The sequence below is a fragment of the Triticum aestivum genome, chromosome 7B, assembly GCF_018294505.1.
Source record: "Triticum aestivum cultivar Chinese Spring chromosome 7B, IWGSC CS RefSeq v2.1, whole genome shotgun sequence".
In the NCBI taxonomy this organism is placed as follows: domain Eukaryota; kingdom Viridiplantae; phylum Streptophyta; class Magnoliopsida; order Poales; family Poaceae; genus Triticum; species Triticum aestivum.
The window spans coordinates 643,477,482-643,490,024 of record NC_057813.1 but is presented as its reverse complement, the minus strand read 5'-3'; the positions used below and the strand labels follow the sequence as shown (position 1 = coordinate 643,490,024).

Below are 12,543 nucleotides of genomic sequence, written 5' to 3'. Positions count from 1 at the left end.
AGCAAGAATCCCAGAGCTAATTGAAATAAAGGGGAACATTAGGATTAACAAGGATGAGATTATAAGCAGTAGAAACTGAGAAACTAGTTCTCCAGGGGTATTGAACATACAACTATACTGCCTCGACAAAATACTGAAAGCTGGATCAAATATTATAATTACCACATTCTGATGAATACGTAAACTGACTCTGAAACCGACACAAGTGATTCAGAGTTTGGCTCGAGATTTATTGGAAAACCCAACTTTTGTACTGGATGGTCTGGCCCTTCCCTGGCTTAGGTATCTATAAACTAGTACAAGTGGCACTAGTGTTTCCCATGGGAATGGTTACCAAGCGCCGCGGCCTCTTAACGCCAGAGCACCGGCGTGACCCTGCCTACGCGCAAGACTTCCCCAATCGGAAGGCCTGGTTCGCCACGGAGCACGATGTGGCCCGCCGTGGCGGCATGCAGCTTAACCTTGGGTTCGTGCCATCGTCCCCGGAGGTGGCGTCGAAGGAGGAGATAGCCCACCAGGCCACATTGGAGGTGGCGCTCCAGCGCACCCTAAAGGAGAGCCAGCGCGAGGAGGACACGCGCTATCGGCGGCGGGGGAGGACACGCGGGGAGGACACGCGAGGAGGACACGCGAGGAGAGCCCGCCCTGCCCGAGCCCAAGGTTGAGCCCGAGCACACAGGGCGCTCATGCTGACGGCCATGCCGCCCATGGAGTCAGAGTGGGAGATGTACGTATGGACCGGCATCCTCCACGAGTGGGTGAGCGCGCCACCCATCGCGCCGGGCGCCACTCCTGAGCAAGAGAAGGACAACCTGGAGCACACGTGACAACTCCACCTGTCTAAGGAGCACACCGATGGCGAGCGCTGGGTGCAAGCCAAGCGCGTGGAGGAGGAGCGACATGACTGCTGGGCACGTGAGGTGGAGGAAGAGCGTCGGGAGCAGGAGAAGGAGGAGCGCGCGCCGCGCAGCAGTGCCGCTGGTGGGGCAATGTTGTAGGAGTCGGCGTGGGTTGGGTGGGAGACCGCATTCCCATGGGCTAGGCTGCCGCGCGCCAGCCTTCATCGACCTCACCAGCAACGACAGCAACGATGGCGACGCCTAGGACAGCGTGCTGGGTGGTTGGGAGGCGTGTTTATTTAGTCTTTTTATGTTTTATTAACGTTTAAGTTTTATTTAGTTTTATTTATGTTTTATTATGTTTAAGTGGACTTTTGCGAGCGATTGACCGGCCATTTAATGTATGTTTAATTGGAACACATGTTTTCAAAAAGAAAATAGTGGATACGGAAAACATGCGTCAGGCACACTGTTGGACGACATGGTCGACCCAAACAAAAAAAAACGAACAATCTAGTCAAGAAAATCAGTTTTACTTTCGTTTCTACTAATACAGTCACATAGTAATCATTGGCTAGAAAACCAGTTTTGGCAGGGTCCACTATTTGACCAAAGTTTACGATCAATCAGAGGGCTCCATTTCGTGGGAGCTTACTAATTGTAGAGATGTGAATCGCACATGACACAATTATAATCTAGCAAGTGATTTTTTCATTGCGGAAAGTTTTGCTGAAGCTCGAGCCACACGGTACCCACTATCCAGGCCGTCTGCTCCCTTCAAGATTTGTGCGTCAACAGCCAAAGTTATCTACCTATATGAATAGTAATACAATCTAGGGCTAGGCGCCTAGGTCCTGCATGCACAGTCCCTTCGCATACACGTGAACCAGACTTCAGAGAGGCACTTCTCTGCAGTGTATCCTGACAACTTTTCCCATGTACTACAATCCTCTTACAGCAGTCCTCTTTTTTTTATTCCACAACCTCCCATCCATCTCCATCTTCTGCGTTATTTAGTTTGTATTAAACTTGTAACAACCATATATATTAGATAAATATCAGATAAATATATCTTTTTTAAAGTATGTTTTTCTTTTGACGATATCTTCGAAACAACCCAATATTGAATATATGTTAACGTTTTCTATATGAAATGGTATGAAACATGACGTACAACTTGCTTGACAAGCGTATCAATCAGAGTTTTATCAGAAAAGATCTACCTTACCAAGATGTACTTGGATCGGCTGCTGCTAAACATAACAAGATTTTTTGCCCACAAAAAAAATTAACAGGATGTACTACTGTTCATATGAGGCATGTATTATTCTGCGTGCATGTGACATGTGAGAAGCTGCATCCATGTCTCTCGCATTAAATATCTCCTGACATGCTGTCCATCGTGTTCCTGAGAGATTCCAAAAGAGTGGACAAAAGAAGGCCAGCGGGCTGGTCTGGCGGAAGAGGCAGACATGACTCATCACGTCAGGTGCAGTTCGCGCCAGAGGATTAAGCATTGAGAGCCTGACGCCTGCTGCTGCTGATTTTTGCATTGCTGCACACATCCACATGAACAAGAAGTTAGAATGGATGGCTGCCATAATGGGTACCACGTAGGCCGAGCTACAAAAAACTCTCATTCATTGCATCATTGCTCTGGTATTGAGCATGTTAGGAATGAGATGCCAGAAGAACAACCTGCCTTTTTTTGACAGCAAGAACCCCAGAGCTAATTGAAATAAAGGGGAACATTAGGATTACCAAGGATGAGATTATAAGCAGTAGAAACTGAGAAGCTAATTCTCCAGGAGTATTGAACATACAACTATACTGCCTCGACCAAATACTGAAAGCTGGATCAGATATTATAATTACCACATTCTGATGAATACGTAAGCTGACTCTGAAACCGACACAAGTGATTCAGAGCTTGGCTCGAGATTTATGTATCTATAAACTAGTACAAGTAGCACTAGTGTTTCACATGGGAATGGTTACCAAGAATTCTTGTGGCCGGTGGATGCCTGTGCTGGTAGCCTTTGCACTATGGAGATGGTATGCGCTCTGCTCCCCCGTCTCTATAAAATACAACCCTTTGCATCTCGCAAGGCAAACAAGAGCAGCCTTCTCCCTGTCCCAGTCTGTCTTGCTGGTGGCACTCGGCAGTCGGCACTCGCTTCATATAGCTAGGTATTTCCCGTTCCTTCTTGCCTTTTCTTCCTTCCTTTCTTTCTTTCTTTCTATGTACAGCGTTAACTTTTATTTTATTCATTGGTATATAATGAGATAGCTGCCTCCACCCTCCTAATGCATATATATGGGAGTTTTTACGATGCATCGGACTACACATCAGAGTGCGTAGTATAATTTTATGGGACGGACTAATTAAGTTGATTGGGCCAAATGTTAAATAGGTACTCCCTCCGTAAACTAATATAAGAGCGTTTAGATCACTATTTTAGTATTCTAAAAGCTTTTATATTAGTTTACAGAGGGAGTAATGATTGTCCGGCGGTTCCAGGTGTTGAATTGAACTTTCACATACTCACGCCCCTATACACCAATGGCATTCGCTGAGATCAACTTAATCTTGGTGGTCGTCTAACCCTATCACATCGCCCTCTCGCCTGTAGGCGACTCTACCTCTGCCTCCTCATGAATTCTCGTTTGTGCCTCTTGTAGTAGTGATATTTTGTCATAAGTCACAGGAATATAGGTAGGTGGTTTTGTTAGTTTTACAAAATGTCAGCGATTGTGAACAGAAAAAATGATATCTGGAAGCGTCATAATCAGGGCTGCAATGCATTGTTGATAACTCCAAGTGGTCTAAGATTAGGTGATCGATACAATGAAGTCGGCAGCAGAAACTTATTGGTGGTATAACATGAATGCCTCCGCCTTTAGGTGAATCATGACTGGATCTGGGCATTCAAATTTAGCTCGGTGATTACTGTTAGTTTTAGAGAATATTTTTGATTGTTTACAGAAAATATGATATCACAGTGTCACAACCGGGGCTGCATTACTAATCACTCCCAAGAGCTTTATGATTAGGTGATCAGTCATATTATATATCATAAAGTTGTCAAGAGAAATTTTCTGGTTCATAACTTGAATCCCTCCGACTCTAGGTGAACCATGATCTGGAAATGCTATGCGCCATGCTCTCCCGTCCATATAAAACACCAAGCCTTTGCATCTCGCAAGGCAAACAAGAGCAGCCTTCTCCCTATCCCCCGTCTGTCTTGCCGGTGGCTAGGTATTTCCAATTCGTTCTTTTCTTTCTTTCTTTCTTTCTGTGTGCAGCGTTAACTCTTGTTTTATTCACACACACACACACACACACACACAACAGCTAAGAAGGCCTGTGAGAGCATGGCAAGTAGTACCGTGTGCGAGATCCGCCGTTTGCAGCGTGCGGACGGGCCTGCGTTGGTGCTTGCGATCGGGACAGCAAACCCGCCCAACCACTTGTCCCAAGAGGAGTACCTGGAGTACTACTTCCGCGCCACCAAAAGCGAGCACCTCACGGACCTCAAACGCGAATTCAAGTCAATATGTAAGTCCAAATCTGCGCGAGCCACGATGGCAGGCAGCCGCGTTTGTTTATCTTTTCTCTCAATCATACGTGCAGGTGACAGGACAGGCACGGAGAAACGTTTCTTTCACCACACACAGGAGCTGCTGGACGCCCACCCTCGCTTCTTCGACGGCGGACACGACCGCCTGGAGATCGCCGCCGCCGTCGCCCCGGACCTCGCCGCGTCGGCCGCGGCCAAGGCCATAACCAAGTGGGGCCGTCCAGCGACCGACATCACTCACCTCATCGTCAGCACCAACTCGTGCGCCCGCGCCCCGGGTGCCGACCTCCACATCGCCTCCCTCCTAGGCCTCCGACCGTCTGTGGTTTGCACACTGCTCCAGATCAACGGATGCTCCGCCGGCTCCGCGTCGCTACGCCTCGCCAAGGACATTGCCGAGAACAACCGCGGCGCCCGTGTCCTTGTGGTGTGCGTCGAGCTCAGCGTCGCCGCCTTGCGGGGGCCAGAGGAGAACTACCCCCACACCCTCATCAGCCAGGCAATTTTCAGTGATGGCGCCGGCGCCGTAATTATCGGCGCTGACACGGTGCACCCACTGGAGCGCCCACTCTTCGAGATGGTATCCGCGTCACAGATCGTGATTCCGGGGACGGATCATCTTGCCATGATAAAAACCGGGGAAGGTGGCATTTACCACCAATTGTCGATGCGGGAGCTTGTCCCGATAGTAGCACAGAACATCGAGCAGTGCATATCGGATGAGCTCAAGCAGCTCGGAGTTGGCGTCGAATGGAACGACCTCTTCTGGGCAATGCACCCCGGCGTCAATGCACTCTTAGACCATGTCGACCAGGCTCTCATGTTGGACCCGGGAAAGTTGGCAGCGAGTCGGACCGTGCTGAGAGAGTACGGGAATATGCTCAGCGCCACAGTGATTTTTGTGCTTGATGAGCAGCGGCGCCGAATGGAAGAGGACGGAGAGGAAGGTGTTTGGGGTGTGATGCTGGGATTTGGACATGGGTTCACAATTGAGACTATGGTGATGCATGCGACCAGCAATCTCAAGCAAAAGTATGCCAGAATGTAGTGCATATTTTTATTTTATTTAAAGTCAAACGATGTAAAGTTTGACCAAATATGATTGCTCTAGTAACTAGCAAGTCCGCATGCGAGGACAATATCTTTAGTGTGTCGGGCGGCATGTGCAAAACACGCGCATGACATCTGTCAGCAATAAACACGAGGTATATGTGTCCGTGGTATACATTTGCATGAGGCCGTGTAGGTTTCAAATCAATCACCGAGTAGGACTATACTACTCCCTCCGTTTAGGTGCATTAGGCATCTATTGAAAATTAAATAATCCCAAAACATCAAGGCACGAAATGGTAGTACTAATTGTATGTATATTAATTAGACTCCATCTATTAATTGAAGGACCAATGCATGCAATTTCTGCGACATGTTATAGGGATTTGAAAAGCTATCCTAATTAATAGCACGTTTTTAGTTGAGAAAGGATTGACTTCCTCTGCGATTCAATTTTTTTCCTAGTCCAATCTCTTCATGCCTAGGTTGCAGTGCACCTTCTAAGGTTGGTCATAGTGGGGAGTATCATATACTACTATACTAGTATCATGCATTTGATACTAGTGTATGATACTAGATCTATAGTGTTGGAAATATGCCCTAGAGGCAATAATAAAATGGTTATTATTGTATTTCCTTGTTCATGATAATTCACTAGTAGAAAAAGGGTCAAATGTAAGACACATTAGTCCCGGTTTGTAACAGAACCGACACTAATGTGTGCATTAGTGCCGGTTCCAACGGCTAGGCGGGAGGAGCTCTTTAGTACCGGTTCGTGGCGAACCTTTAGCACCGGTTCGTGCCACGAACCGGTACTAAAGAAAGTGGTGGCAGGATGTTGTCAGAGTGGGGTCCTTCCAGCACCTTTAGTACCGGTTCGTGGCACGAACTAGTACTAAAGGTCGTCCTATATAAAACATTCGTCCACCCGCACTCTGTTCTCCCCCCTTTCCCCTCTCCCTCTCCTCTGTTCTTCCCTTCTTCCTCTCGAGTTCATCACAAAATTTGCCCCAAATTTGTCAAGATTTGCAGGCCCTCATCCATTCAAATGATCATCAAGGTTAGCAACTTTGTCCTTTCATCTCTCATTGCTAGATTAGCTCTTGCATTGGTTTATATAGTGATTAATTGTGGGTTTTAGTAATTTGGGAGGAATTATATGTGGTAGTATTTGATTTATATGCAATTTGAGGTCAAAATAACACTTAGTTTGCATATGCAGGTGTGGTTTAATTACTTAGTGCCTTCTAAATCTTCGTCGTAACCACCGTCGATCGCGCGCACCGTCCCGTCGCCGGCACCACCTTGTGGTGAGCCTCTTGTTCATGAAATTTTATATAAAAAATTGATGTTTGTGTGATTTGGATATATAGTTACTCGTATAATAATTATCTTACCCGTACAGTTGTTTGTTATACATAGTGCCATGGTTTTGATATCCGTCCCCGTCGGCCCTCGTCCTTGTTATGATTCGGATGTGGTATATTCTCTTTTAAAACTATTTGTTGCATTTCGTGTTTATGACAAATTATGCCCATCAAGTTGACATAGATATTTTTATCTAGGAGGTATGTGAACCGGAAATTCCAACCGACCCTATTGTCGAGAGGTTAAATTTAGTTGAAAGAGAAAACGGGTACTTGAAAGAAAATTGAAAAGAATTGAGGGGGAGAAGATGGAATTGGAGTTGCATGTTGCCGATGTCGTCGATGATCACAAGATCAAGATGGAGAAAATGCGCTTGAAGATTAGAAATATTAGAAAATATGCCATCGATAGTGAGGCTTGGTATCATTATGCTGTTGGATCAATTGTTACCTTAGTTGCGATCTTGATCGCATTTGTTGTTGCATTTAAATGCTTTAGCTAGAGAGTTATTTGTTTGTTGCATTTAAGTGTTGTATGAACTTTATGTATGAACTTGTATTAATTTGGTCTATTCGGTGTTGTGTAATGAAGATGAGCCGGCAATGGATGTACGATGACCAATGCTCTCCCCAGTTCGTTGAGGGCGTGCATACTTTTCTGCTTGCAGCTGAGGCAAACAAGCGGGCGGATGCTTTTATGCCTTGTCCATGTGCTGGCTGTAAGAATGGTCACAATTACTCTACGTCAAGAACCATTCGCGTCCACCTGTTTGAGTCCGGTTTCATGCCCCACTATAATGTTTGGACCAAGCACGGAGAAAGAGGGGTTATGATGGAAGACAATGAAGAAGAAGAGGACGACGACAACTATCCTGGCCATGGGTTCCCTGAATACGATGATACAACAATGGGGGAAGAAGCTGAGCCGGTAATGCGGGAAGAATCTGAAGAAGAGGCATCAGATGAGCCCGTTGATGATCTAGGTCGGGCCATTGCCGATGCAAAGAGAAACTGCGCAAGTGATTTGGAGAAGAAGAAGTTGCAGCGCATGTTAGAGGATCACAAAAAATTGTTGTACCCGAATTGCGTAGGTGACAAGAAAAAGCTGGGCACCACACTGGAATTGCTGCAATGGAAGGCAGAGAATGGTGTATCTGACAAGGGATTTGGAAAGTTGCTGGTAATGATAAAGGATATGCTTCCAAAGGACAACGAATTGCCCGAGAGTACGTACGAAGCAAAGAAGGCTGTCTGCCCTCTAGGGTTAGAGGTGCAGAAGATACATGCATGCCCTAATGATTGCATCCTCTACCGCGGTGAGTACGAGGATTTGAACGCTTGCCCGGTATGTGGTGCATTGCGCTATAAGATCAGCCGCGATGAGCATGGTGATGTCGAGGGCGAGAGCCCCAGGAAGAAGATTCCTGCCAAGGTGATGTGGTATTCTCCTATAATACCACAATTGAAATGTTTGTTCCAAAACAAAGAGCATGCCAAGGCGATGCGATGGCACAGAGAAGACCGTAAGAAAGACGGAAAGTTGAAAGTACCCGCTGACGGGTCGCAGTGGAGAAAAATCGAAAGAAAGTATGGGAAGGAGTTTGCAGATGATGCAAGGAGCGTATGGTTTGGTCTAAGCGCAGATGGCATTAATCCTTTTGGGGAGCAGAGCAGCAACCATAGCACCTAGCCTGTGACTCTATGTTTGTATAACCTTCCTCCTTGGTTGTGCATGAAGCGGAAGTTCATTATGATGCCAGTGCTCATCCAAGGCCCTAAGCAACCCGGCAACGACATTGATGTGTACCTAAGGCCATTAGTTGAAGAACTCTTACAACTGTGGAATGGAATAGGTGTACGTGCGTGGGATGAGCACATGGGGGAAGAATTTGACCTAAAGGCGTTGCTGTTCGTGACCATCAATGATTGGCCAGCTCTTAGTAACCTATCAGGACAGACAAACAAGGGATACCGCGGATGCACGCACTGTTTGGATGATACCGACAATATATATTTGAATAGTTGTAAGAAGAATGTGTACCTGGTACATCGTCGATTTCTTCCGAGCAGGCATCCCGTAAGAAAGAAAGGCAAGCATTTCAAAGGTGAGGCAAATCACCGGACGAAGCCTCGCCACCGTACTGGTGCTGATGTACATGATATGGTCAAGGATTTGAAGGTGATATTTGGAAAGGGTCCTGGCGGACAACCTGTTCCGAAGGACGCTGACGGACGCGCACCCATGTCGAAGAAGAAATCTATATTTTGGGACCTGCCATATTGGAAAGACCTAGAGGTCCGCTCCGCAATCGACGTGATGCGCGTGACGAAGAATCTTTGCGTGACCCTGCTTGGCTTCTTGGGCGTGTATGGGAAGACAAAAGATACACCTGAGGCACGGGAGGACCAGCAACGTATGCACGGAGAAGACGGCATACATCAGGGTCATGCAAGCTACGCTCTTACCAAAGAAGAGAAGGAAATCTTCTTTGAATGCCTGCTTAGTATTAAGGTACCGTCTGGCTTCTCATCGAATATAAAGGGAATAATAAACATGGCAGAGAAAAGGTTACAGAACCTAAAGTCTCATGACTGCCACGTGATTATGACGCAACTGCTTCCGGTTGCATTGAGGGGGCTTCTACCGGAAAACGTTCGATTAGCCATTGTGAAGCTATGTGCATTTCTCAATGCAATCTCTCAGAAGGTAATCGATCGAGAAATCATACCAAGGTTACAGAATGATTTGGTGCAATGTCTTGTCAGTTTCGAGTTGGTGTTCCCACCATCCTTCTTCAACATCATGACGCACGTCCTAGTTCACCTATGCGAAGAGATTAACGTTTTGGGTCATGTATTTCTACACAATATGTTCCCCTTTGAGAGGTTCATGGGAGTCTTAAAGAAATATGTTCATAACTGTGCTAGGCCAGAAGGAAGCATCTCCAAGGGCCATCAAAATGAGGAGGTCATTGAGTTTTGTATTGACTTTATTCCTGACCTTAAGCCGATTGGTGTTCCTGAATCGCGGCATAAGGGAAGACTGGATGGAAAAGGCACGCTAGGAGGGGAACAAATAATATGTATGGACGGACATTCTCTCACTGAAGCACACTACACAGTTCTATAGAATTCCGCCTTGGTGGCTCCGTATATGGATGAACACAAGAATTTGCTACGCTCCAAACACCCGGAGCGGTCTGATGACTGGATTACACGTGAACAAACCAGGAGTTTCACCAGCTGGTTGCAGACATGTACCATGCATGACACCTCTATTGAAGATGACCTGTACTTGCTGTCCCAGTTACCATCTTCGAATATAATGACTTTCAAAGGGTACGAGATAAATGGTAATACATTTTACACGATCGCCCAAGATAAGAAGAGCACCAACCAAAATAGTGGTGTCCGCTTTGATGCAGAAACCAAGACGGGAAAGGAAACATATTATGGTTATATACATGACACATGGGAACTTGACTATCGACGTGGTTTAAACGTCCCTTTGTTTCGGTGCAAATGGGTCAATATGACACGAGGCGGGGTAACGGAAGACCCGCAGTACGGAATGACAACAGTGGATCTCAACAATCTTGCGTATGCAGACGAACCATTCGTCCTAGCCAATGATGTGGCACATGTTTTCTATGTGAAGGACATGTCTACCAAGCCAAGAAAAAGAAAAGATAAGGAAGCGAATGCATCATACGATGAGCCAAAGCGGCACATAGTTCTTTCTGGGAAGAGAAACATCATGGGAGTGGATGACAAGACAGACAAGTCAGAAGATTATGAAAAGTTTGATGAAATTGCTCCATTCACAGTGAATATTGACCCAAGCATCCCGTTAAATGATGAAGATTTTCCATGGTTACGGCGCAAAGGGACACACGCGAAGAAAAAGTTTCACATCCAAAGATCTGGGATATGATCGGCTTCACTATCATCACTTTCTTCTGTGTTTCACACCCAGAGGGGAATCTCTGTAATAGTTAGGGTAGTTATGTGTTTTGGCATTTGAAACGCGAAGAAATTTTATGTGCAAACAAATTCTTTCATGCCTTTACTGATTTTTAAAGTTAAGTTATTCACAAACTAGTGATTCACACTAATTTCAAATAATTCAAAATTTAAACTATTCAAATTTGAAAACTACGGGCACTAACAGAAAGTTTGTACCTAAAGAGGCTGTGTCAGCCTCCGGTCAGGCTATGGCCCCACCATCACCATTTAGTGCCGGTTCGTACCACGAACCGGTACTAATGAGGTTGTGTCAGGTAAGGCTGGGGCCCCACGAGCACCTTTAGTACCGGTTCATGGATGAACCAGACGTAAGCTGTTTTTTAGTCCCACCTCGCGAAGTGAGAGGGACTAGGAGCGGTTTATAAGCCCTGAGTGTAGAGACGATGAAGAAGAGGCTCAATGCTCACGTTGCTTAGCTTCAAGCCTTCAGGAATACGGTAGACTGCACGGAGCTATGCGCAGTGCAGTTTACACTATTCCGAAAGGCTTCAAGCAAATTAACGAGCATTGCACCTCTTTTTTATTTTTAATAACTTATTACAACTCCGGACTTCTTCTGTTATGGCAAAAACTAATTGCACGTCGACATTTCTTTTTTTTAAGTTATAGCTCCAGACTTTGACCATCAAGTTTTGCAGAAAAGAAAAAATAGCAGAAAAGAAGAAAAACTATAGCTGAAAAGAAAAAACTATATAAAAAAACTACTCAAAAATAAATAGAAGAAAATAAATATAGCAGAAAAGAAAAAACTACTCAGAAATAAATAGAAGAAAAAATAAAGCAGAAAAGAAAAAAATTATATTTGCTATTTTTCAATCGTTTACAAAATGACCGTGAAATTGAAAATCACTACAAAATGAACTCTGAAAATGTTGAATTTTGGCAAACTAGATGAAAAACTACTCACAAATAAATAGAAGAAAATAAATATAACAGAAAAGAAAAAACTATACAAAAAACTACGCAAAAGTAAATAGAAGAAAATAAAGCAGACCGTGAAATTGAAAATCACTACAAAATGAACTCTAAAAATGTTGAATTTTGGCAAACTAGATGAAAAACTACTCAGAAATAAATAGAAGAAAATAAATATAACAGAAAAGAAAAAACTATACAAAAAACTACGCAAAAATAAATAGAAAAAAATAAAGTAGAAAAGAAAAAAACTATAAAAAAATTGGGGCGCTGCCCTGTGGGCCTGATAGGCCACAGGTGTGTAATTACAGGCCTTAAAGGCCCAGCAGACTCACAGGGCAGCGCGCAGAGTTTAGGCCCACCAGCCTGCTATATAGAGGAGCTCGAAGTGGTAGCCGCGGCTGGGTTTATAAACCAGTGCGGCTGCCCTTCGCCCGGCGAGGTGGGACTAAACTTTGAAGTGGCAGCGCGAGGCCTTTAGTACCGGGTCGTGGCACAAATCGGCACTAAAGGGGGGGCCTTTAGTACCGGTTTGTGCCACCACCCGGTACTAAAGGGGGTCGCCTCCCGCCGCTTGGCCTGGCCAAAACAGGCCTTTAGTACCGGTTGGTGGCTCCAACCGGTACTAAAGGGGGGGGGGTCTATATATACAACACGTCCGAAAATTCCGTTTTCCCTTTCTGTTTGTTCCTCTGCTTCCGTCTCCGTCGCCGTCGCCGCCGCCCTCGATCGTCTCCGTCGCCGCCCCGGGCCCGCCCCCGTCCC

At 45.5% G+C, this 12,543-nt stretch overlaps 1 protein-coding gene across 1 annotated transcript; it reads left to right on the top strand.

Annotated features, from left to right (window-relative positions):
* The first annotated feature begins 2,910 nt into the window (after positions 1 to 2,910).
* On the top strand, positions 2,911 to 5,643 carry LOC123162881 (bisdemethoxycurcumin synthase). The gene is made up of 4 exons (XM_044580631.1): positions 2,911 to 3,029; positions 3,971 to 4,098; positions 4,195 to 4,398; positions 4,474 to 5,643. The coding sequence occupies exons 2-4, from the start codon at positions 3,978 to 3,980 to the stop codon at positions 5,466 to 5,468; spliced, it is 1,320 nt and encodes a 439-aa protein (XP_044436566.1). The 5' UTR covers positions 2,911 to 3,029; positions 3,971 to 3,977; the 3' UTR covers positions 5,469 to 5,643.
* The last annotated feature ends 6,900 nt before the right edge of the window (positions 5,644 to 12,543 follow it).